The sequence below is a fragment of the Ictalurus furcatus genome, chromosome 16 (assembly GCF_023375685.1).
Source record: "Ictalurus furcatus strain D&B chromosome 16, Billie_1.0, whole genome shotgun sequence".
Lineage (NCBI taxonomy): Eukaryota > Metazoa > Chordata > Actinopteri > Siluriformes > Ictaluridae > Ictalurus > Ictalurus furcatus.
The window spans coordinates 4,803,267-4,827,341 of NC_071270.1; the positions used below are offsets into that span (position 1 = coordinate 4,803,267).

The 24,075-nt window shown below is 41.5% G+C and overlaps 1 protein-coding gene across 5 annotated transcripts; it reads left to right on the plus strand.

The window, feature by feature from the left end:
- The first annotated feature begins 132 nt into the window (after nucleotides 1–132).
- wnt11 (wingless-type MMTV integration site family, member 11) lies at nucleotides 133–21,906 on the plus strand. 5 transcript variants are annotated; one of them, XM_053645783.1, is made up of 6 exons: nucleotides 133–568; nucleotides 3,534–3,741; nucleotides 8,418–8,644; nucleotides 14,331–14,611; nucleotides 15,869–16,161; nucleotides 21,374–21,906. In XM_053645783.1, the coding sequence occupies exons 2-6, from the start codon at nucleotides 3,653–3,655 to the stop codon at nucleotides 21,546–21,548; spliced, it is 1,065 nt and encodes a 354-aa protein (XP_053501758.1). In that variant the 5' UTR covers nucleotides 133–568; nucleotides 3,534–3,652; the 3' UTR covers nucleotides 21,549–21,906. The 5 variants fall into 5 exon arrangements, with proteins under 5 accessions (XP_053501758.1, XP_053501754.1, XP_053501757.1 ...); XM_053645779.1 differs by lacking the exons at nucleotides 15,869–16,161; nucleotides 21,374–21,906 and having other exon boundaries at nucleotides 14,331–15,231; XM_053645782.1 differs by lacking the exons at nucleotides 15,869–16,161; nucleotides 21,374–21,906 and having other exon boundaries at nucleotides 3,537–3,741; nucleotides 14,331–15,231.
- The last annotated feature ends 2,169 nt before the right edge of the window (nucleotides 21,907–24,075 follow it).

Consider the following 24,075-nt stretch of genomic DNA (forward strand, 5'->3'; position numbering starts at 1 on the left):
AAATAAAATAAATAAAGAATTAAAATTTAAATTAAAAGTGCGCGCGCGGGGTAGGAAATCGCAGGTCGGACCACGTTCCGCCGCCGCACGCACGTTGTTATGCAAATCCCACGTGACGTCATGGCGCGATCAAAGCCTGGGGCCCACACGCGCGCGCGTGTCTCCATATAGGCTATATATATAAGTACGCGCGCGCTGTCGGGCGATGCTCAGAACAAGCATTCCGCGCAGCGCGAGCGAGGACGCACGAGACATAGAGAGGGAGAGAGAACGAGAGAGAGAGAGAGAGAGAGAGAGAGAGAGACTGCACCAGCTCGCTCGCGCTGTTCCGCTTCAGGATTTGTTGAATAAAGTACACAATGGTGTTTGGTGTTCCGTCTCGCGGACGTGTTGCTCGGTGGAAGACCGGATTAACGCGCGCGCATTAGCCCAGTTTGAACCTGTGAGTGGATTATAAAGGAAAACTTCTTTTCCTTTTTTTGTCTCTCTCCAACTCCTGGAATTTGCCCACTGACCGGATTTAAGCGTTGTCTCGCGCGCCGTCTCTGCTCCAGCCGCTCGCGGTAAGGTGAGAATAAAAGCTGAAGTGTGCATGGCTGTGTCCGAAATTCACACACCGCCTTATTACACACTACACAGTGTCTTATTACTGCTTATTACTGCACTCTATGCACATGTACATCAGCAATAAAGACGGTGGTCCATACAGGCTGAGTGTTCAGACTAAAAGGGGAGCGCGTGGAAGTGAATTGTGCATGGCTGTGTCCCAAACCACATACTACCTTATTAAACACTACACACCATCTTGTTACTGCCTATCATCTGCTTATTACTAGAAAAAAATTTCTCTCTCTCTCTCTCTCTCTCTCTCTATATATCTCTATATATACACACACACATAAACACTGTTTTATTTGAGTGTTAAAGCTGAAAGCTGAGTGTTAAAGCTGAACTCTGCACAGCTGCGTCCCAAAACCACAATCTTCCCTACAGAATTGCACACTACCCAATTTATCTATGACCTTGCTATATATTTACATCACTATTTTTACTCGGTGGTTCGGTGCGTAAAAAGGTGAGGATGAAAGTGAACGCCGCACGGCTGCGTCCCAAACCACATCCTGCCACAGGCTACTAAATAGTAATTTCTAGGGCATTACAATTAAAACTATTACCCCTATAACTATTTATACTCTTTAGTGCACTAGTTTGTGGTTTGGGGTGTAAAAACAGCTAAAGACTGAAAAGTGAACTGTGTGTGGCTGCGTCCCAAACCGCACAGCTACTAACTAAATCTTCTCAGAATGGTATTTAATAGCTATTTAGATGCTTTATAGTTTTTTTGGTTTTTTTGGCATAATACTCATAATATTTAGTGTGGGAGCATGCGGTTCGGGACACAGCCGGTACTTCTGACGTTAATAAGAGCTCATTTATTAAACCTGCTTCGTCCCAAACCACACAATAAGACTACAGAAGATGGTAGGAACATGAGTATGAGTAACTTGTGAAGCTGTTTATTATAAATGTATTATAACATACGCCACCATGGCTGCATTTGGTAAGACCGTTAAAAAAATAAATAAAGGTTGTTTTAGCTGTATTTATTTTTTTAAATAAATCAGGTATGAGAATTGAGTAGAATAGAATATCGTTATTGACATCAGATACAGTACGTATAATGAAAAAAAGTCCTGAAGTAACACAAAAATAGAAATAAAAATATACTACAAATATGTATATATATATATATATATATATATATATATATATATATATATATATATATATATATATATATATTGTGGACGTGCCTTAATATAATATAATATAATATAATACGGGACAAAACTGCTATTTTATCAGATTTTATCAGATCTAAACATGATGAGAATTTGTGTGTAATTACAGCTACGGCTTCTCCTTTTGTTCTATTTAGACACGTGTGCTGAAAATGGAAAAGAATATATATCTAAATATATTTTTAAAAATTCTTAAGCTCCCTGTTGTGTCCTGTATTACTCTATAATACTTTTATCCACCCTACATAGTGTACTAGTAAGTGTGTAGTGAAAATTTGTAATTAAGTTAGCAGTTTTGTGCGGTCTAGTGGTGCTGGATGAATGGTGCATGGACCCCTGAGCGACATTCACTATCCCTAGAAGCAGAGTGATTTAGAGACTGTAAATACTGTAAATACTGCACTGATTAAAGTGACATTTGTGCCTGTGTTTTGGATTATTACGCATCAGTAATAGTACGTCTGGATCCGGTTTATAAATCCGTACCTAAATCTGTGCGTCAGTGTTTAATGAGCTCCTTAACTGCGCGTATTTAAAGCAGGTTAGAGGAATGAGCCGTGATGCAGAAACGAGCTCCTCACATCCCCAAACCCATTCCACACAGCCGGCTGCTGATACTCTCCAGAGTACAGAGTGTGTAAGGAGTGTGTAAGGAGTGTGTAAGGAGTGTGTAAGGAGTGTTTAAGGAGTGTGTGTAAGGTCCAGATTACCGCTCAGTGATTCGCCTTAAAGCACATCAGTCACTCTGCTTTATTCAACGCTGACTTATTCACTAACCACAATTCAAAAAAAGAAAAGAAAAGCAAAGAAACAATGATAGAACTATAAAATCAAACAATACAGAATGCAGCTTTTATACAGTATTGTGAATTGTAACGTTTCAATTTAAATATGGATTTAAATATTTAAATGTGGAATTGGTTTGAGTTAAGTGGTTCTCATTTCTTTGATACTTTCTGGACGATATTTCCATATTTAATTTTCCCCTCAGTATTTTCTTTTGTAGCTCAACTTTAAGCTCAACTCTTTACCTCTTTACTTATTTACCTCTTTACCCCTTTACCCCTTTAATCCTTTACCCCTTTACCTCTTTTCCCCTTTACCCCCTTACCTCTTTAATCCTTTACCCCTTTACCTCTTTACCCCTTTACCTCTTTACCCCTTTACCTCTTGACCCCTTTAATCCTTTACCCCTTTACCACTTTAATCCTTTACCCCTTTACCTCTTTACCCCTTTACCCTTTTACCTCTTTAATCCTTTACCTCTTTACCCCTTTACCTCTTTACCCCTTTACCCTTTTTACCTCTTTAATCCTTTACCTCTTTACCCCTTTACCTCTTTACCCTTTTTCCTCTTTACACCTTTACCTATTTAATCCTTTACCTCTTTACCCCTTTACCTCTTTACCTGGGAGTTTGAGAACTCAGTCAGAGGTGATATCTCTCATGTATCAGTTAATTCCAGGCTGATAATGGGTTATACGATGCATCACGATGATCAGTGGGAGGAGTTTAGTTATGGTGGACGCTTCAGAATATTTCCTGATGTGGGGATGTGATTTATTTGTGGTGTCCCTCCTGGAGACGAGATAAACAAACACGGTGGACCGAGATAGCTTTTTAAGATAACAGTGCAGTGTAAACTCTGCTCGTATGACATTGACATATAAAAGATAGTATTACTTTCTCAGAATTCGAACATCTGAACATTTCTCTTTTCCGCTCTTCCAGCAGGAGAGACAGAGGGAGGAAAAAGAGAACGAGAAAGAGAGAAGCCGTCCGTGTCATGGCCTCTGGCCTGTGATCGTCGCCGCGAGCTTCCTGCCCCGAGACGCACCGAACTGATCAGGATGAAGAGCGAGTTTGTGTCGTTTCCGCTGTGCGCCGTCACGCTGCTCACGCTGGCTCTGTCGCAGCACTGCGCCGCCATCCGATGGCTGTGAGTGTCTCCCATTTCCTCTCTAACAGACCGTAATAACACAGTCCTGTCGTGTTCTAATCAGGAGGAGGGCACCTACGTAGGCAGCATCTTTTGGGTAGTGAGCGTGATGCTGACATGAACTTGGATGTGTCCCATATCCCATAATTCTGTTCACCGCATGACAACGGAGATGAACGACAACGGCAGACAAACTGCAAATAACGTGCACTCTCAGAATTAAAGGTACTCAACCTTGTTGCCGTGGCGAAACCAACACGGGTGCATCTTTGGTACCTTTAGTATCGTATCTTTACCTGCGAAGGTGCACGTGCTACCTTTAATTATCTCTTAGAGTAAAGCTTTACAGCTGCATCAGTGCTCCTTAAATTATTTCACATATAAAAGGTACAAAACATGTCCCCGTGACTGCGCCACAGCAGCAACAAAGAGAAGTACCCTTTGGTACCTTTATTAGGACAGCGTAGCAGCACTGAAGTCACTGTGAACTGATACGATTCGTCTTAAAAGTTCACCTTCTACATGCACGTTGAATTTAAAAAGAAAAAACATCAAGTAAACACTGAAAATGGAAAACAGCATCTTGTTCCTTTCTGTGTGTAATAAGTAACGGACTAAACCAAACGCGCCGTAAAACGCTGGGGAGAACTAAATAATAAACATGCCCAAAAACATGGAAAAACAGCTAATAACTAACGCTAATGCAAATACCGAGCGATACTCGAGAAGTAAACCGCCCACTTTATAGTTCTTAGAGCAATTATTTAAAAACAATACTGTGATAATATCGTCAATTAGTCCATTTCTTATTAGATTTATGCGAACGTTTATTTATGAGTTATTATTAATATTTCAGAGAAGGCGAAGTCTGATGTGGATTTTTTTGTGGGGAAAAAAGCGTCGCAAGTGACTGAGATTTAACTTTGTGCAAATAAAGTGGAACCCATTTGATCATCTTAATGACTTACAATGATTAATAATGGTTTATAATGATTAGTAATGATTTACAATGATTAATAATGGTTTATAATGATGAATAATGGTTTATAAAAGCAAAACGATGTGAAAATCTGTAAAGCAGAATGTAAAGTGGAATGTTTGTGTCATGACGGGCGTCGGCCTGATAAAGTACTGAGCACAATACAAACCACATGCTGCCATAAACACCTGTGAGTGTAACCGTGTGTGTGTGTGTGTGTGTGTGTGTGTGTGTGTGTGTGTGTGTGTGTGGGTGGGTGGGAGAATGGAGGAGGGGGTGTCTGTGGGTCACAGCTTATCATGGGGGCAGAAAGCAGCGGCCCCTCGCTCCTAATCCGAAACAGGCAAAAGGTGCACATGGAACAGACTGGTTCTCACGAACACTGCTGTGTGTGTGTGTGTGTGCGCGTGTGTGTGTGTGTGTGTCAGACACATGGGGTATAAAACAAAAGCAACCATAGATAATGTCATTTATACCAGTCTTAAGGGCAGTGAGACGCTGTGTGTGTCTTTGTGCTGCTCTTTAACCTCCTGATCATTTTTGTATAAAAATGTAAAGTTTTTTTCCCTATGTCGTGAGGTGATTTAGCAAACACAGCCATAACTGTTTTCTAAACATTCCAGCTGTTCTACCGTCATATTTTTAACCAGCGAGAACAGTAACAGTCCTGTCGAGGGTTAAAGCTTTGGAAGAGATTCACATGTCGATGAATTGAAACCTCTGGCATCGTCTAGCGACCGTTCCGCCAGATCCGCTGGGAAAAAGCCCTTCTTTCCACTGGCAATCAGTATCCCGATCCTCTTCCTGCCAGATCTGCCTGCTAATAACCACGCCAAAAAATTCCCGTTATTATCCCGTGCGCCGGTGACGCCACGTCCTCCTCCTCCTCCTTCCTGCACTTTATCACATCTCTCATGCGTGACCCGGAGACGTACGAGAAGCAGCTCGGGCTCCGTGTCACAATCGTGTCGGTTGTGAATCACATCTGGACGACGTTAACGTGACGAGATGCACGAAAACAAGTCAGCGGCGTGGCGTTTCAGCTCCGTTTAAAACATTCACGAGAAACTAATGATCCACGTAGCTCTGCTTGAACCCGCTACAGAGCCAGGTTCATTAACGATGACATGAGTACAGCTGTGAAAATCCGTATAACAGATTTAACGCCTGAAAGGGCAAAGCTCGATCCTGATTGGTTAACAAGTAGTCACCAATTAATAACCAATGAATGGACAACAATTATGCGTTTTTAATCTTTTAAAATCTTTAAATTACGTGGTGGTGGCTACAAGAGATATATTTACCGTAATAAAATAATAAACATTTCAAATAAAGCTTGACTAAATAAATAAAGATTGATTAAAGGACTACAGTTATGCATTTTTAATAAAAATATATATATATTTAAATGACATGACGGTTGTTAAAGCATTAAAATGAAAATATAATGATTACAATAAAATATAAAAAATTTGAACTGATTAGTATTATTAAAGAGAGTTTTTAATCCTCTTTGTTAAATTTATTCACTGCAAATGACATATTTGAGTTAATACTAAATAATTCTTGTTTATATTCAAAGCCGTTCATTTCTCGTTTGTCTTCTCTTGCATATTTCAGTGTATGTCCCGTTTAATTATTAGGGGTTTTATTTATTTAATTATTAAGGTATTTTTTAGTTTAATATTATTTTATTATGTATGTACATTAATTTATCAGTTTACTGCGTAACATAAAGCTAATATTTGGTCTGCGTTTTTATCCTTGTGTGTGGTGATGTTGATGTTAATGGTGATGCTGATGGTCATGTTAATGTTAATGGTGATGCTGATGGTGATGATGTGGATGTTAATGGTGATGGTGATGTTAACGGTGATGTTAATGGTGATGCTGATGTGGATGTTAATGTCGATGGTGATGTTAATGGTCATGTTAATGGAGATGTAAATGGTGATGTTGATGTTAATGGTGATGTTAATGTTAATGTTGATGTTAATGGTGATGTTAATGTTAATGGTGATGTTAATGGTGATGGGGATGTTAATGGTGATGTTAGTGTTAATGGTGATGTGGATGTTAATGGTGATGGTGATGTTAATGGTGATGGGATGTTAATGGTGATGTTAGTGTTAAAGGTGCTGTTAATGTTAATGGTGATGTTAATGGTGATGTTAATGGTGATGTTAGTGTTAAAGGTGCTGTTAATGTTAATGGTGATGTTAATGGTGATGTTAATGGTGATGTTAGTGTTAAAGGTGCTGTTAATGGTAATGGTGATGTTACTGTTAATGGAGATGTTAATGGTGATGGTGATGTTAATGGTGATGGTGATGTTAATGGTGATAGTATTAATGGTGATGTTAATGTCGATGGTGATGTTAATGGTGATGTTAATGTTAATGGTGTTGTTAATCCTGATGGTAATGTTAATGGTGATGTTAATGGTGATGTTAAGGTTGATGGTGATGTTAATCCTGATGGTAATGGTGATGGTAATGGTAATGTTAATGGTGATGTTAAGGTTGATGGTGATGTTAATCCTGATGGTAATGGTGATGGTAATGGTAATGTTAATGGTGATGTTAATGGTGATGTTAATGTTAATGTTGATAGTGTTAATGGTGATGTTAATGGTGATAGTGATGTTAATTTGATAGTGTTAATGGTGATGGTAATGGTAATGGTGATGTTAATGTTGATGTTAATGGTCATGTTAATGGTGATGTTAATGTCGATGGTGATGGTAATGGTGATGTTAATGTTAATGGTAATGGTGATGTTAATGTTGATGGTGATGTTAATGTTGATGTTAATGGTGATGTTAATGTCGATGATGATGGTAATCATGATGTTAATGTTGATGGTGATGTTAATTTTGATGTTGATGTTAATGTTGATGTTAATGTTGATGTTAATGGTGATGTTAATGGTCATGTTAATGTTGATGTTAATGTTGATGTTAATGTTAATGTTGATGTTAATGTTAATGGTGATGTTAATGGTGATGTTAATGGTAATGGTCATGTTAATGTTGATAGTGTTAATGGTGATGTGAATGTCAATGGTGATGTGAATGTCAATGGTGATGGTAATGGTGATGCTAATGGTGATGTTAATGGTGATGTTAATGGTAATGGTGACGTTAATGTCGATGGTGATGGTAATGGTGATGTTAATGGTGATGGTAATGGTTATGTTAATGGTAATGGTGACGTTAATGGTGATGTTAATGATGATGTTAATGTTAATGGTGATGTTAATGTTAATGGTGATGTTAATGTCGATGGTGATGTTAATGGTGATGGTAATGGTTATGTTAATGGTAATGGTGACGTTAATGGTGATGTTAATGATGATGTTAATGTTAATGGTGATGTTAATGTTAATGGTGATGTTAATGTCGATGGTGATGGTAATGGTGATGTTAATGGTGATGTTAATGTTGATGTTAATGTTAATGTTGATGTCGATGTTAATATTAATGTTGATGTTAATGGTGATGTTAATGTTGATGTTGATGTTAATGGTGATGGTGATGTTAATGGTGATGTTAATGTTAATGGTAATGGTCATGTTAATGTTGATAATGTTAATGGTGATGTTAATGTCAATGGTGATGTTAATGTTGATGTTAATGGTGATGTTAATGTTAATGTTGATGTTAATGGTGATGTTAATGTCGATGATGATGTTTCAGGGCTATATCCCAGACAGCGGAGCACATTAATAAGACGCAGCAGTGTAAGACGCTCCCCGGCCTGGTGTCGTCGCAGGCTCAGCTCTGCCGCACTAACCTGGAGCTCATGCAGATCATCGTTCAAGCCGCACGCGAGGTCAAAAAGACGTGCCAGAAAACGTTCGCTGACATGCGCTGGAACTGTTCGTCCATCGACGCTCCCAAATACCTCCCGGACCTGGAGAGAGGTCAGAGTTACAGATTTAACCATAAACTATTTAATATATTCCTGATTTTATTTGCATTTTATATTTGACGATCAAAATAAACAATGCTGATGGAAACCCGGCTTCCTGACGGCAGGACGGAGCGAAAACAAGAGCTTCGGCTTCACCATCATTATTACATTAAAATCCCTGCAGTAATGTGTGTGTGAGTACAGTGACTCTTTATTCCCTCTCTTCATTCCCTCTCTTCATTCCCTCTCTTCATTCTCTCTCTTTATTCTCTCTCTTCATTCTCTCTCTTCATTCCCTCTCTTCATTCCCTCTCTTCATTCCCTCTCTTCATTCTCTCTCTTTATTCTCTCTCTTCATTCTCTCTCTTCATTCCCTCTCTTCATTCCCTCTCTTCATTCCCTCTCTTCATTCTCTCTCTTTATTCTCTCTCTTCGTTCCCTCTCTTCATTCCCTCTCTTCATTCCCTCTCTTCATTCTCTCTCTTTATTCTCTCTCTTCGTTCCCTCTCTTCATTCCCTCTCTTCATTCCCTCTCTTCATTCTCTCTCTTTATTCTCTCTCTTCGTTCCCTCTCTTCATTCCCTCTCTTCATTCCCTCTCTTCATTCTCTCTCTTTATTCTCTCTCTTCGTTCCCTCTCTTCATTCCCTCTCTTCATTCCCTCTCTTCATTCTCTCTCTTTATTCCCTCTCTTCATTCTCTCTCTTCATTCTCTCTCTTTATTCTCTCTCTTTATTCCCTCTCTTCATTCTCTCTCTTCATTCTCTCTCTTTATTCACTCTCTTCATTCCCTCTCTTCATTCTCTCTTTATTCCCTCTCTTTATTCCCTCTCTTCATTCTCTCTTTATTCCCTCTCTTTATTCCCTCTCTTTATTCCCTCTCTTCATTCTCTCTCTTCATTCTCTCTCTTCATTCTCTCTCTTTATTCACTCTCTTCATTCCCTCTCTTCATTCTCTCTTTATTCCCTCTCTTTATTCCCTCTCTTTATTCCCTCTCTTCATTCTCTCTCTTCATTCTCTCTCTTCATTCTCTCTCTTTATTCACTCTCTTCATTCCCTCTCTTCATTCTCTCTTTATTCCCTCTCTTTATTCCCTCTCTTTATTCCCTCTCTTCATTCTCTCTCTTCATTCCCTCTTCATTCTCTCTCTTTATTCTCTCTCTTCATTCTCTCTCTTCATTCCCTCTCTTCATTCCCTCTCTTCATTCCTTCTCTTTATTCACTCTCTTCATTCCCTCTCTTTATTCCCTCTCTTCATTCTCTCTCTTCATTCTCTCTTCATTCTTTCTCTTTATTCTCTCTCTTCATTCCCTCTCTACACTCCCTCTCTTTATTCCCTCTCTTCATTCTCTCTCTTTATTCCCTCTCTTCATTCCCTCTCTTCATTCTCTCTCTACACTCCCTCTCTTCACTCCCTCTCTTCATTCTCTCTCTTCATTCTCTCTCTTCATTCCCTCTCTTCATTCTCTCTTTATTCACTCTCTTCATTCCCTCTCTTCATTCTCTCTTCATTCTCTCTCTGTATTCACTCTCTTCATTCTCTCTCTTCATTCCCTCTCTTCACTCCCTCTCTTCACTCCCTCTCTTCATTCTCTCTCTTTATTCCCTCTCTTCATTCTCTCTCTTTATTCCCTCTCTTCATTCACTCTCTTCATTCCCTCTCTTTATTCCCTCTCTTCATTCTCTCTCTTTATTCACTCTCTTCATTCTCTCTCTTCATTCTCTCTTTATTCCCTCTCTTCATTCTCTCTCTTTATTCCCTCTCTTCATTCTCTCTTCATTCTCTCTCTTCATTCTCTCTTCATTCTCTCTCTACACTCCCTCTCTTTATTCTCTCTCTTCAAGTTAATAAGAGAAATAAAACGCAGCTTGTCATGTTACTGAGAAACCGCAAAGAAGCGTAAAGTCCTTTGTCCTGAAGACGAAAAAAAAAGTAACCTACAGCTTCACCTCCGACTGTTACGCAGCGCTGACACTGGAGACTCCTTCCTTAAATGTTACATTTAACAGAAAACTTCACCATATCAAAGATTACGTTTTTTAATGTTTCTGTGGGGCGTCCGCAATACACGTCGCTGTGAATGAGCTGTTACTATAGAAACGATAAGGTATTAGAACGAGCACATTAATATTAATATAAAGCTGCGATGTGCAGATGCGCTACTGTCAGAGATGCCGTTATAGAAAACTAATCAACACCTGATGACCAATCACAATCCAGCACTCAGCACTGCTGAATTTGATGTTTATTTGTTTATTTTACAGTTTATGAGGGACGTCCTAATGGTCAAAATTATTGAGGATAAAGTTATTATGAGGACAGTCGCCGAGTCAGTGCTGGTTTAGCGCTGGTTTAGTGAAGGTTTAGCACTGGATTAGCGTTGGTTTAGTGAAGGTTTAGCACTGGATTAGTGAAGGTTTAGCACTGGATTAGTGAAGGTTTAGCACTGGATTAGCGTTGGTTTAGTGAAGGTTTAGCACTGGATTAGTGAAGGTTTAGCACTGGTTTAGCGTTGGTTTAGTGAAGGTTTAGCACTGGATTAGTGAAGGTTTAGCACTGGATTAGCGTTGGTTTAGTGAAGGTTTAGCACTGGATTAGTGAAGGTTTAGCACTGGTTTAGCGCAGGTTTAGTGAAGGTTCAGCACTTGTTTAGCACTGGTTTAGTGCTGGTTTAGTGAAGGTAGGTTTAGCGCTGGTTTAGTGAAGGTTTAGCACTGGTTTAGTGCTGGTTTAGTGAAGGTAGGTTTAGCACTGGTTTAGTGAAGGTTTAGCACTGATTTAGCGCTGGTTTAGTGACCGTAGGTTTAGCACTGGATTAGTGAAGGTTTAGCACTGGTTTAGTGCTGGTTTGGTGCAGGTTTAGTGCTGGATTAGTGAAGGTTTAGCACTGGTTTAGTGAAGGTTTAGCACTGGTTTAGTGAAGGTTTAGCACTGGTTTAGCGCTGGTTTAGTGAAGGTATAGCACTGGTTTAGCGCTGGTTTAGTGAACGTTTAGCACTGGTTTAGGAAGGTTTAGCGCTGGTTTAGTGAAGGTTTAGCGCTGGTTTAGCACTGGTTTAGCACTGGTTTAGTGAAGGTTTAGCACTGGTTTAGTGAAGGTTTAGCACTGGTTTAGTGAAGGTTTAGCACTGGTTTAGTGCTGGTTTGGTGCAGGTTTAGCGCTGGATTAGTGAAGGATTAGCACTGGTTTAGTGCTGGTTTGGTGCAGGTTTAGTGCTGGATTAGTGAAGGTTTAGCACTGGTTTAGTGCTGGTTTAGTGAAGGTAGGTTTAGCACTGGTTTAGTGAAGGTTTAGCACTGATTTAGCGCTGGTTTAGTGACCGTAGGTTTAGCACTGGATTAGTGAAGGTTTAGCACTGGTTTAGTGCTGGTTTGGTGCAGGTTTAGCGCTGGATTAGTGAAGGTTTAGCACTGGTTTAGTGCTGGTTTGGTGCAGGTTTAGTGCTGGATTAGTGAAGGTTTAGCACTGGTTTAGTGAAGGTTTAGCACTGGTTTAGTGAAGGTTTAGCACTGGTTTAGCGCTGGTTTAGTGAAGGTATAGCACTGGTTTAGCGCTGGTTTAGTGCTGGTTTAGTGAACGTTTAGCACTGGTTTAGGAAGGTTTAGCGCTGGTTTAGTGAAGGTTTAGCGCTGGTTTAGCACTGGTTTAGCACTGGTTTAGTGAAGGTTTAGCACTGGTTTAGTGAAGGTTTAGCACTGGTTTAGTGAAGGTTTAGCGCTGGTTTAGTGCTGGTTTAGTGAAGGTTTAGCACTGGTTTAGCACTGGTTTAGCGCTGGTTTAGTGAAGGCTTAGCACTGGTTTAGTGCTGGTTTGGTGCAGGTTTAGCGCTGGATTAGTGAAGGATTAGCACTGGTTTAGTGCTGGTTTGGTGCAGGTTTAGTGCTGGATTAGTGAAGGTTTAGCACTGGTTTAGTGAAGGTTTAGCACTGGTTTAGCGCTGGTTTAGTGAAGGTATAGCACTGGTTTAGCACTGGTTTAGCACTGGTTTAGCGCTGGTTTAGTGAAGGTTTAGCACTGGTTTAGTGCTGGTTTGGTGCAGGTTTAGCGCTGGATTAGTGAAGGTTTAGCACTGGTTTAGTGCTGGTTTGGTGCAGGTTTAGTGCTGGATTAGTGAAGGTTTAGCACTGGTTTAGTGAAGGTTTAGCACTGGTTTAGCGCTGGTTTAATGAAGGTATAGCACTGGTTTAGCGCTGGTTTAGTGCTGGTTTAGTGAACGTTTAGCACTGGTTTAGTGAAGGTTTAGCGCTGGTTTAGTGAAGGTTTAGCGCTGGTTTAGCACTGGTTTAGTGAAGGTTTAGTGAAGGTTTAGCACTGGTTTAGTGAAGGTTTAGCACTGGTTTAGTGAAGGTTTAGCACTGGATTAGCACTGGTTTAGCACTGGTTTAGCGCTGGTTTAGTGAAGGTTTAGCACTGGTTTAGTGCTGGTTTGGTGCAGGTTTAGCGCTGGATTAGTGAAGGTTTAGCACTGGTTTAGCGCTGGTTTAGCGCTGGTTTAGTGAAGGTTTAGCACTGGTTTAGCGCTGGTTTGGTGCAGGTTTAGTGCTGGATTACTGAAGGTTTAGCACTGGTTTAGTGAAGGTTTAGCACTGGTTTAGCACTGGTTTAGTGAAGGTTTAGCACTGGTTTAGTGAAGGTTTAGCACTGGTTTAGCGCTGGTTTAGTGAAGGTATAGCACTGGTTTAGCGCTGGTTTAGTGCTGGTTTAGTGAACGTTTAGCACTGGTTTAGTGCTGGTTTAGTGAACGTTTAGCACTGGTTTAGTGAAGGTTTAGCGCTGGTTTAGTGAAGGTTTAGCGCTGGTTTAGCACTGGTTTAGCACTGGTTTAGTGAAGGTTTAGCACTGGTTTAGTGAAGGTTTAGCGCTGGTTTAGTGCTGGTTTAGTGAAGGTTTAGCACTGGTTTAGCGCTGGTTTAGCACTGGTTTAGTGAAGGTTTAGCGCTGGTTTAGCGCTGGTTTAACCCTCTTTTACTCAGCGTGAGGATTCCTCTCGGCCTTCAGTACACGATTAAACGCTTCTCATCTTTTTCCACAAAGGAAAGAGTTAAAAGCTGTGAGCTCCGTCTGATGAAGCCGTCTTTCCGTGAAGCGTCCTTGTTTCTCATGATGGTGAACAATAGCTTCCTTTCTGCTCAGCCGATCTGCTCTAATGTGGCTCAGATCCCACGCCGACTCGTTTCGTGCCCACTTCCCACAATGGATTTTTTTCTAGTTTGTTTGTTTGAGGTCTGTATCAGGTTGTTTATGTATCCGTCATGTCCTGCCCTACAGTAATGACCAAACTTTAGCACAAAGATGCTTATGCGAGCGAACACCTGTACTACATTAGAACAGTACTGTGATATTTAAGCCTCGTATTGGGATCGTGGACGCTGGAGGATATCTACGTGCCTTGTTTACGAGTTTGTTTACATTTATGGGTTTTATTTCTTTTGCACTGTGCTATCTTATTGGAATTAAGGTTATGTGTGAATGCTTTTCGTTTACTGCTACTGTAACACCTCAGGATCAGTAATGTTTCTATCTAACTATCTATCTATCGATCAAAACTTCACACACTGAACATGTCCAACAATTTGCTAATTAGTGAAACACTTTCTGCGCTGTGAGATTTAACACCAGTGTCAGATACAATTCAGAGGCTTGTGTTCAAAACGTGGAAGTTCACCTGTGAACGCTGCTTTGTGTCTCTTTCAGGAACGAGGGAGTCTGCGTTCGTGTACGCTCTCTCCGCCGCTGCTATCAGCCACACCATTGCTCGAGCATGCACCAGCGGAGATCTGAAGCTGTGTACGTGCGGCCCGATCCCAGGTGACGCTCTCGAGCCCGGGCACAGGTGGGGCGGCTGTGCCGACAACCTGCACTACGGCCTCGTCATGGGATCAAAGTTCTCAGACGCTCCCATGAAGATGAAGAAGAAAACCGGGTTACACCCAAACAAACTAATGCACCTGCACAACAGCGAAGTGGGGCGACAGGTAACAACACCTGACCTGTATCACCAAACCTTACCCGCAACACCAAACCTGTATCAACACACCTCACCCGCATCACCAGACCTCACCCGCAACACCACACCTTACCCGCAACACCAAACCTGTGTCACTGAACCTCACCCGCATCACCAAACCTCACCCGCAACACTAAACCTCAACTGTATCACCAAACCTCATTGGCAACACCAAAACTCACCCGCAACACCAAACCTCATCTGTATCACCAAACCTCACCCGCAACACCAAACCTCAACTGTATCACCAAACCTCACCGGCAACACCAAAACTCACCCGCAACACCAAACCTCACCCGCAACACCAAACCTCATCTGTATCATGAAACCTCACCCGCAACACCAAACCTCAACTGTATCACCAAACCTCACCGGCAACACCAAAACTCACCTGTATCACCGAACCTCACCCGCATCACCAAACCTCACCCGCAACACCAAACCTCAACTGTATCACCAAACCTCACCGGCAACACCAAAACTCACCCGCAACACCAAACCTCACCCGCAACACCAAACCTCATCTGTATCATGAAACCTCACCCGCAACACCAAACCTCAACTGTATCACCAAACCTCACCGGCAACACCAAAACTCACCTGTATCACCGAACCTCACCCTCATCACCAAACCTCACCCGCAACACCAAACCTCAACTGTATCACCAAACCTCACCCGCAACACCAAACCTCACCCGCAACACCAAACCTCATCTGTATCACCAAACCTCACCCGCAACACCAAACCTCACCCGCAACACCAAACCTCATCTGTATCACCAAACCTCACCCGCAACACCAAACCTCACCCGTAACACCAAACCTGACCTGCTACACCAAACCTCACCCGCAACACCAAACCTCACCCGTAACACCAAACCTGACCTGCTACACCAAACCTCACCCGCAACACCTATCTTGTATCACCAAACCTCACCCGCATCACCAAACTTCAACTGTATCACCAAACCTCACCGGCAACATCAAAACTCACCCGCAACACCAAACCTCACCCGCAACACCAAACCTCATCTGTATCACCAAACCTCACCCGCAACACCAAACCTCACCCGTAATACCAAACCTCACCCGTAATACCAAACCTCACCCGTAACACCAAACCTGACCTGCTACACCAAACCTCACCCGCAACACCAAACCTCATATTTCAGTCCCTTTCTTTTCATTGTTTCTTTTAGTGACCCTTCTCCGTGTCTCCCCTCAGGCCTTAAAGGATGCGCTGGTGATGAAATGTAAGTGTCACGGCGTCTCAGGCTCCTGTTCCATCCGCACCTGTTGGCGAGGGCTACAGGACCTGAAGGAAATCGCTCAGGACCTGAAGACGAAGTACCTGTCAGCCACCAGAGTGAAGCACCAGCCCACAGGGACGCGCAAGCAGCTCGTCCCCAAAGACATCGACGTGCGACCGGTGCGAGAGAACGAGCTGGTGTACCTGCAGAGCTCGCCCGACTTCTGCGCCAAGAACGACAAGATGGGATCCATCGGCACTCAGGACAGGTGAGACGCCTTGAGGAATCCACTGCAAAGCGGTAGCTGTAGGGTTTGTTTCAGCCTGAGATAAAGAGGATACAATCCTTAAAGAGACTCGGTTTGGCACTGGGTTTGTTTTGAACTTTTCGGCTACGTGTGTGTGAGCGTATGCACGTGTGTGTGTGTGTGCAGTAATTTGAGTATGAAAAATAATTCCTTTGTTCTGGAACTTTTCTTCACTCAAAGGGTTTCCTTTTAGTCATGGAGGAAATTATTCCCGTAACCTGGATGTCCAGCTGTCAGATTTCACATATTAGAATTAGCGTTCGGTGTGCATGTGCCTCTGACACGGCTGCAGTGACTGTGGCCTCTCAGTGTGTTATCTCAGAGTGTGTGTGTGTGAGTAATGCGGCTATTCGGGGAGCCAAAAGCTTTCTGCTGATATCGGCCCTCGGAGGAAACGGCTGGCTGAGATTAAGGCGACTAACACACAGCGCACGCTGCCAAATTCTCCCCGGAGCCGTTTCAGAGGCCTGCAAATCAGATGCAGACGAGGTACATTAATTAATTCTTTCATACATGGGTCCCGAAACCTTCCTGTTCGGTTCACCGCTCGGTCCCATAGAGACACGTTCATCTCACGTCGTTGCCCTGAACATCGTCTCGCTGGAGTAAATTTTTCGAAAATAAAACCGAGCCGGGCCCGTAAAGATCCATGGAGGAAAAATACATGTTTTTAGTGTCGTTCCACTCTCTCTCTTTTGGCACAGTAAAATGAAACGAGATGAACGTAATGAGGATTCTGTAGCGGGACCTGTGGAGGTCGAAAGTTCTCCACTGCACATCTGAGCCACAAAAACACAGCACGGTGCTGCCGATGCAGATCCATGGAGTATCCAAGGAAGTGTGGAGCTTCCTTTAAAAGATGTTAGAACGCTCCTTGGTAGAGTTGCTTGAGTTGTTGTTGCCATGGGAACTAAATGGCCCCGCCTTCAAGCCCTGTGTATGTCCGAATCGACCCGACTGCAGGAAGGGAACTGAACGCGCAGTGTGTTTTGGGGGTTTTGTAGATTTGAGCTGTTAACCAAAGCACAGAGCTGTAGAGCTGCAGCAATGCCATGAGATGAACAAAAAGAGAAAATAAACTAAATGCTGGATACCACACACAAAATCTGTGTTCTCCGTGTTCCTCCATGTTCTCCGTGTCCCTCCATGCTCTCCATGTTTCTCCATGTTCCTTTGTGTTCTCCGTGTCCCTCCACAGTCCTCCATGTTTCTCCACGTTCCTCTGTGTCTCTCCATGTTCCTTCATAGTCCTCCATGTTCTCCATGTTCCTTTGTGTTCTCCGTGTCCCTCCATGTTCTCCTGTGTCTCTCCATATTCCTTCATAGTCCTCCATGATCTCCATGTTCCCCATGTTCCTTTGTGTTCTCCGTGTCCCTCCATGTTCTCCGTGTCCCTCCATGTTCTCCTGTGTCTCTCCATATTCCTTTATAGTCCTCCATGATCTCCATGTTCCCCATGTTCCTTTGTGTTCTCCGTGTCCCTCCATGTTCTCCGTGTCCCTCCATGTTCTCCAGTGTCTCTCCATGTTCCTTCATAGTCCTCCATGATCTCCATGTTCCCCATGTTCCTTTGTGTTCTCCGTGTCCCTCCATGTTCTCCGTGTCCCTCCATGTTCTCCAGTGTCTCTCCATGTTCCTTCATAGTCCTCCATGATCTCCATGTTCCCCATGTTCCTTTGTGTTCTCCGTGTCCCTCCATAGTCCTCCATGTTCCTCCGTGTCTCTCCATGTTTCTCCATAGTCCTCCATGTTCCCCATGTTCCTCTGTGTCACTCCATGTTCCTCCATATTCTCCATGTTCCTCTGTGTTCTCTGTGTCCCTCCATAGTCCTCCATGTTTCTCCATGTCCCTCCATCGTCCTGCATGTTCCTCCATGTTTTCTATGTTCTTTGTGCGCTGGTAATTTTTTGTCATTTTTCTTCTACACGCACTTGGTAAAGCTTTGTTTAACCTTTTTCCATCACTGCATCTCTGACCAACAAATGAAAGAGTTTTACGGGGAAGTTTTCCACCGTACACACACCTCAGGAAACCCTTTTCTCTTGTGTTAGTTTTGCTTTGTTTAATTATGCGCAGTGTGAAACCAGACCAGAGACAAAAAACTAATCAAAAGAATCGGTTTCACGTTGATTCAGACTCAGTTATCCACTGATAAGTTCTCTCTCCTCACGTATATTTAGTCGTGCGCTCTCGGTCACGCGGCGGTTCTGCCTTTCGTAATCGTTAGCGATGTGGACGTCGCGGCGTGCGCCGGTGCGGCTGTGAGGGTGGTCTCAGGAGAACCGAGACATTTGAAACCCATTAAGCCCCTGATTACACCCTGAAACGCACTCCGCTCCGTCTCCTCCATCCTCCGTCCTCTAATTTCTTTCCTCTCTGTGCCCTGTTTCCGTGTCTCGTTGCTCAAAAACAGCTCGCGGAGCTTCTTATCTCGAGGACTTTGGATAAACTTAGCTCCGGTATTGCTTTAGCGCTGGAGATTGAGTGACGAGCTGAAGTGCGCACTTATCTCGTCTCTTCCTGACTAGCGAACGCGATCACTCGTTCGTGTCCCGTCTTTAGCACAAGGACAGTGTTTAAAGTTAAGCCTTAAAAACATCCCGAGGCTTAGCGATGATCGGTATCTGTGAAAAAAATGTAAATAAAAACAGGCGAAGAGGAAGAGCGGTGATTTTAACAAGAACTGCATTTTAATTACAGCTAGCATGCATGGGAGGTGCTTACAGAGTGCCTAGCTAATACACTAATTAGCAGCTTGTGTTTCAGATTAGCGCCCTGCATAAACAAACACACACACTGATAAAAGCATGAAAGAAAGAACAGGATGCTAAACTCTTGTGCTATTATATTACAGATAACGTAGCTGGCGCTAGGTTTATTTAGGCCTTACTGCTTGTAGCCATTTCACTGTGTTAAAGCTAACAAACTAGCATTGTACAAACACTAAAAGAGATTTTTACCACCACCCTAAATATGGCTAGCTACAACAGCTTTTAGCTTAATACTTAGCTTGTTTTTTGTGTTTAATGTTTTTTAGTGATAGAAGCTAACTTCACAGCGATTTTCCAAGATGCTAATTGCTTTTATTTATTTAAAAAAAAAGAAGAAGAAGAAGAAAAAAGAATATTTGATCTGTTTATAGTTACTTTTAATGCTGTGGAACATCCACAAAACAAGCTAATTCCCGTTCTCACTTACACACAACAATGCTAAACACGTATGCTATGTGTACAGATAAAGTAGCTAGCTTTATTTATGCTTTGCTGCTCGTAGCAATTTCTCAGCATTAAAGCTAACAAGTACAAGTACTCAAAATAAAAAAAATTAAAAAAAATAACCACCTTAAAAACTTAATTTTTTTTTTTTTTTTTTTAAGTTTAGTGTATGTTAAGACATTCTGGCTTCTGTTCCAGTCAGGACAGTAACTGGCCACGTGACAGAGCTTTTAGATTCAGTAATAGCTGTCCCAGTTTTAAATAACAACATTCCTCACCTCCCTCACGCTCGCTCTCTCTCTCTCTCTCCTCTCTCTCTCTCTTTCTCCATCTCTCTTTCAGCACGCAGGCCATTAACGGCGCACAATTATAAAACAATGCACTCGCGGCGAGGGGCTCGAGAGAGTGATTTATGACATCGCTATTCCCTGCTCACTTTAGCTGCCTCTGGCGTTAGCGTAAACCAAAAGGCCGAGTGTAGAATGCAGTCCCGCTGGACTCGTTCCCCTGGACACTGAATCAAATGTCTCTGAAAGTTTGTGGAGGTTCAGTGTCCAGGATTTAATTTTACAACAATCTGGAGTTTTAAACACTGACAGGGAGGAGGAGGTGGAGCGCTAGCGCTAGCAACAACAGCTCATGTTCATTCTCTGGACATGAATTTTACCCAAAATCTACAGTAAAATACAGATATTTTAAACATAGCTGATTATTAGCTCACTAGATAACAATTAGCATCATTTAATTCGTCTTTCATGTGGCTGGACACCCTTCAGTAAATTAGCATGCTAGGTAGTTAGCTCTGTTCTAGGTAGTGATCTAGTCACCTGACAACACAGTTCTTTTTCTTTCTTGTTTTTTTTTAATTTATTTACTTTTAAAAATATATAATAAAGTTGACCTTTCTAATGTTGCTAGCTTACCGTATATTAGCTAGCTGACTACCTAATATGGTTAGCTAATGAGTGACAGAACTAGCACCTGCTAACGGCTAGCTGATATTAAATAGCTTAGCTTTTCGTTGTCACCATGAAAATGTTGCCTTGATTACATATGCTGCTAGGTGCATATACTAACTCTTGTAATATTATTATATTATTATTTTTATATGCTATTTAGTGTAGTAGCATGGATTTTTGGGATGAGGTGCAGGGAGGGGCGGGGGTAAGGGATTTCCCACTTAATGACTAGAGACAAAAATAAAATAAAATTTATATTTTCTGACTAGGAAAATACTAACGTGCATCATTCCCAGATCCGTTTGTGCCGACCTATCTGCAGGAATTACGAGTCGGGATCGTTCCGAAGCGCTCCATTTCTATGACCATATATGGAAGTGAGAACCTGTACCATAAACATTCCATATACCCGAGGAAATCAGCTCTTAAAATAGGAATTGTGGTATACATATATATATATATATATATATATATATATATATATATATATATATATATATATACACACACACACACACACACACATACACTTCATCTTATAATGAACTCCAGCTTGCAAATTTCACCGGTCTATTAAAGATTACGAAGATAGCTACACGCTAATGCTAACGGACGTTAGATTTTCCTGAGCTCTTCTCCTTCACAACACAGTAAAAGGCAATGTTCTAAACTACTGTGCGACGTCGCAGCTAACCGCGGTAACCTGAGCTGTCGTATAATTTTCGTCTGCTCTTTAGCGCAGCGATGTGTAATTTGGGCCGCGGCCCGGGCGCTCTGATGGCGATGATGTCATCGTGTTGCTCCTCTTATGAGCGGTAGATGATGGAAATACTGAACGTTCTGCCAAGCGTTTCAGAATCTGGCTAAACGTCCGGACAGAAACTTGGACCGAAGACGATGTTTTCGAGTCTGCGTGTCTCAGCAGTTTGTTGCGGTGATATCTAACGACTCTTCTTGTTTTGTTTGTCTGTTTGTTTCGTTCCTGCTCCTTATCACAGGCAGTGCAACAAGACGTCGAGCGGGAGCGACAGCTGCGATCTGATGTGCTGCGGACGAGGCTACAACCCATACACAGAGAAGGTGGTGGAGCGCTGCCACTGCAAGTACCACTGGTGCTGCTACGTCACCTGTAAGAAGTGCGAGAGGACTGTGGAGAGATACGTGTGTAAATGAGTCTCTCTCTCACACACACACACACACACACACACACACGCTGACGATCCGAGCTGGAATTCTACCGCATATACATCTATAACACTTATACATTTCTGCATTTGGGAGCTCTGATTATCCGTCTTTAACCAAAAGCACTAAGCTACAAAGAAAGCTGGCGTTTCTCCTAACGCTTTTTTTGTTTTTATATATATATGTGTATATATATATTTTTTCCCCCAAAGATTTTTTTTTACATTTTTGATTTTGGTATGAACTTTGACCAACCCAGAGACTGGACTAATCTGCATTTTCCAAAAAAATAAATAAAAAAATCACGACTGGCCGTCCTTTTTTTTTTTTTTTTTTTTTAAAAAGGCATATCATATCTGGAGTTTTATTCTATTACGTGAAATACTTTTTTTGTATTAATATTACCAAAAAACAATGCAGTGACAGGACTATTTTGCAAGCAGCTGTCCTAAAGGGAACAGTGTCATCCTTTTCTTTTTGTTAAAGCATCTCTTATATAAAGATATCAAAAGTTTATTTTCTTATATGATATTCTAAAGAAAAAGTTTTATTTTTGGTTTCAGGAATAAATATTGGAGAAAAACAACAACAACAACAGCAACAACAAAAAAAAAAAACAGCCCCGAGTTCAGAGAATTTTTCACTTTCCAAACATTTTGTTTCAATTTTTTAAAACCGGCCATCCTTAAAGAGAACTCTGTAATTATTTTAATACACAGCTTATATTTTATATTTTTTTCTTGTATGATACAGAGAAACATTTTATTTTATTTGTATTTTTTTTGGAAATCAGAAAGCGATCAGACTTTTTCGCTTTTTCTTTTTTTTTAGATGACCGGCTGTCTAAAGAGAACTTTACTCAGTTTTTTAAAGCACATCTTATATCTGGATATTAAAAGTTTATTTTCTTATACAATACTTAAGGAGAAATATTCTTTGGTATAATTGCTGGGGGGGAAAAATAAAACAACAACCCAGAGACTGTTTGGACTGTTTTACATTTTCCTCATGGCCAGCTGTTATGAGAAGAACTTGTCATCCTTTTTTTTTTTTTTTTTTTTTTTTTTTTTTTTTTTTAAATCTTGTAAAATCATATCTTATATCTGGATATAGAGAGTTTATTTTCCTGTACGGTCCTCGGCATCGCTCCGTATTGGTGCCTTCTCGCTCGTCTGGATCTCTCTTCTGGAAATGGACACGCTTCGAGTGGATTCCAGTTTCGATTTCTGGGAAATTAGCACGCTTTGGGGCACGGTGCTTTGTTTTTTATTTGATTTTTTGTAAGAATGCTAGTGTTTAATGGACGAATAAGAAAGACGTGAACTTGTGAAATGGCTTCTGTGTCTCGGCCCGGGATAGTCCCCGAATATGATTTTAATGGGAGAAAGTATCCACATTTATATATTTATCCTCAGCAGGATGGTCAGACTGTATGTGTTTTATTCCTAGATTTTAATCCAGAAAAAACTACACCAGCACCACATCATGAACCACTTATCTGTGGATGTACATACTGTCCTTTTTGTATGCTGAATTCAAAACAAAACAAAAAAAAAAAGAAATATTTATAGAGTAATTAAAGATTCTTTACCAGAATTTTACCTAGTTCTGCTTTTTTCTTTTATTTTCAGAGTGTTGTTGTAGCTCAGGAATGATTGAGGACATTGTGGTGGGTCGCAGGTTTTAAATGGTCAGCATTACTGTAATCAATTTAAGTTGCCTCTCTTGAACAAATATAATTCATCACAATTTGGCCTGATGCTTGTATAAATCAGCTGAAGCTTGCTACGAGGCCAAGGAGCGGCCGCTTACGATGCGAACAACCCTGGGAAAGTGTTTAGAAATACAGTGGGAATAAGTACAGCGGGTGTTTCAGAGAAGTAGCTTTCCCTATGTTACTGTTGTTAGATGCCTGTATGTTCAGTATGTTCAGTATATTTGTAGATCCTTTCATGGACTCTTACACGATTAGACATAACGATCCAAGGTTCTTTGTTTTGGTCCTCTGTGGAAACCCTCAGTACACTCTAAGGGGGAACAATGGGCCAAGCAAGAATGGCTGGGAGATTTAGTTGATTTAAATTTAACAACGAATAAAAAGTTAAGACACGTTACCCTGCAACATCCGTAAATTAATACACAATCATTTCCTTTAGATATTGGGGTTGGAATTTTTATTTGGGGGTGTTTTAGGGTTAAACTTGACTGTTAACGTGAACAAATCGAATAATCTGCAACATGTTTGTGTCAAAAAGAAATTTGCCATGTTCCCTAACAACCCCCCCCCCACCTCCTTGCGCAATAAATCGTATTAAAATCTCTTCACTTGTTTTTCAATGCGATATGGTTTGCATCGATTCTGCTCTGCTGCATGAAATAAAACAGAGCTTCACTATTCCTTCTTTACTCACGCTGACCAATCAGCATGGAGAAGTTCTACCACATGACCTCTCACACACACACACACACACACACACACACACACACACACACACACAGTTGAAGCTCAGTGAGT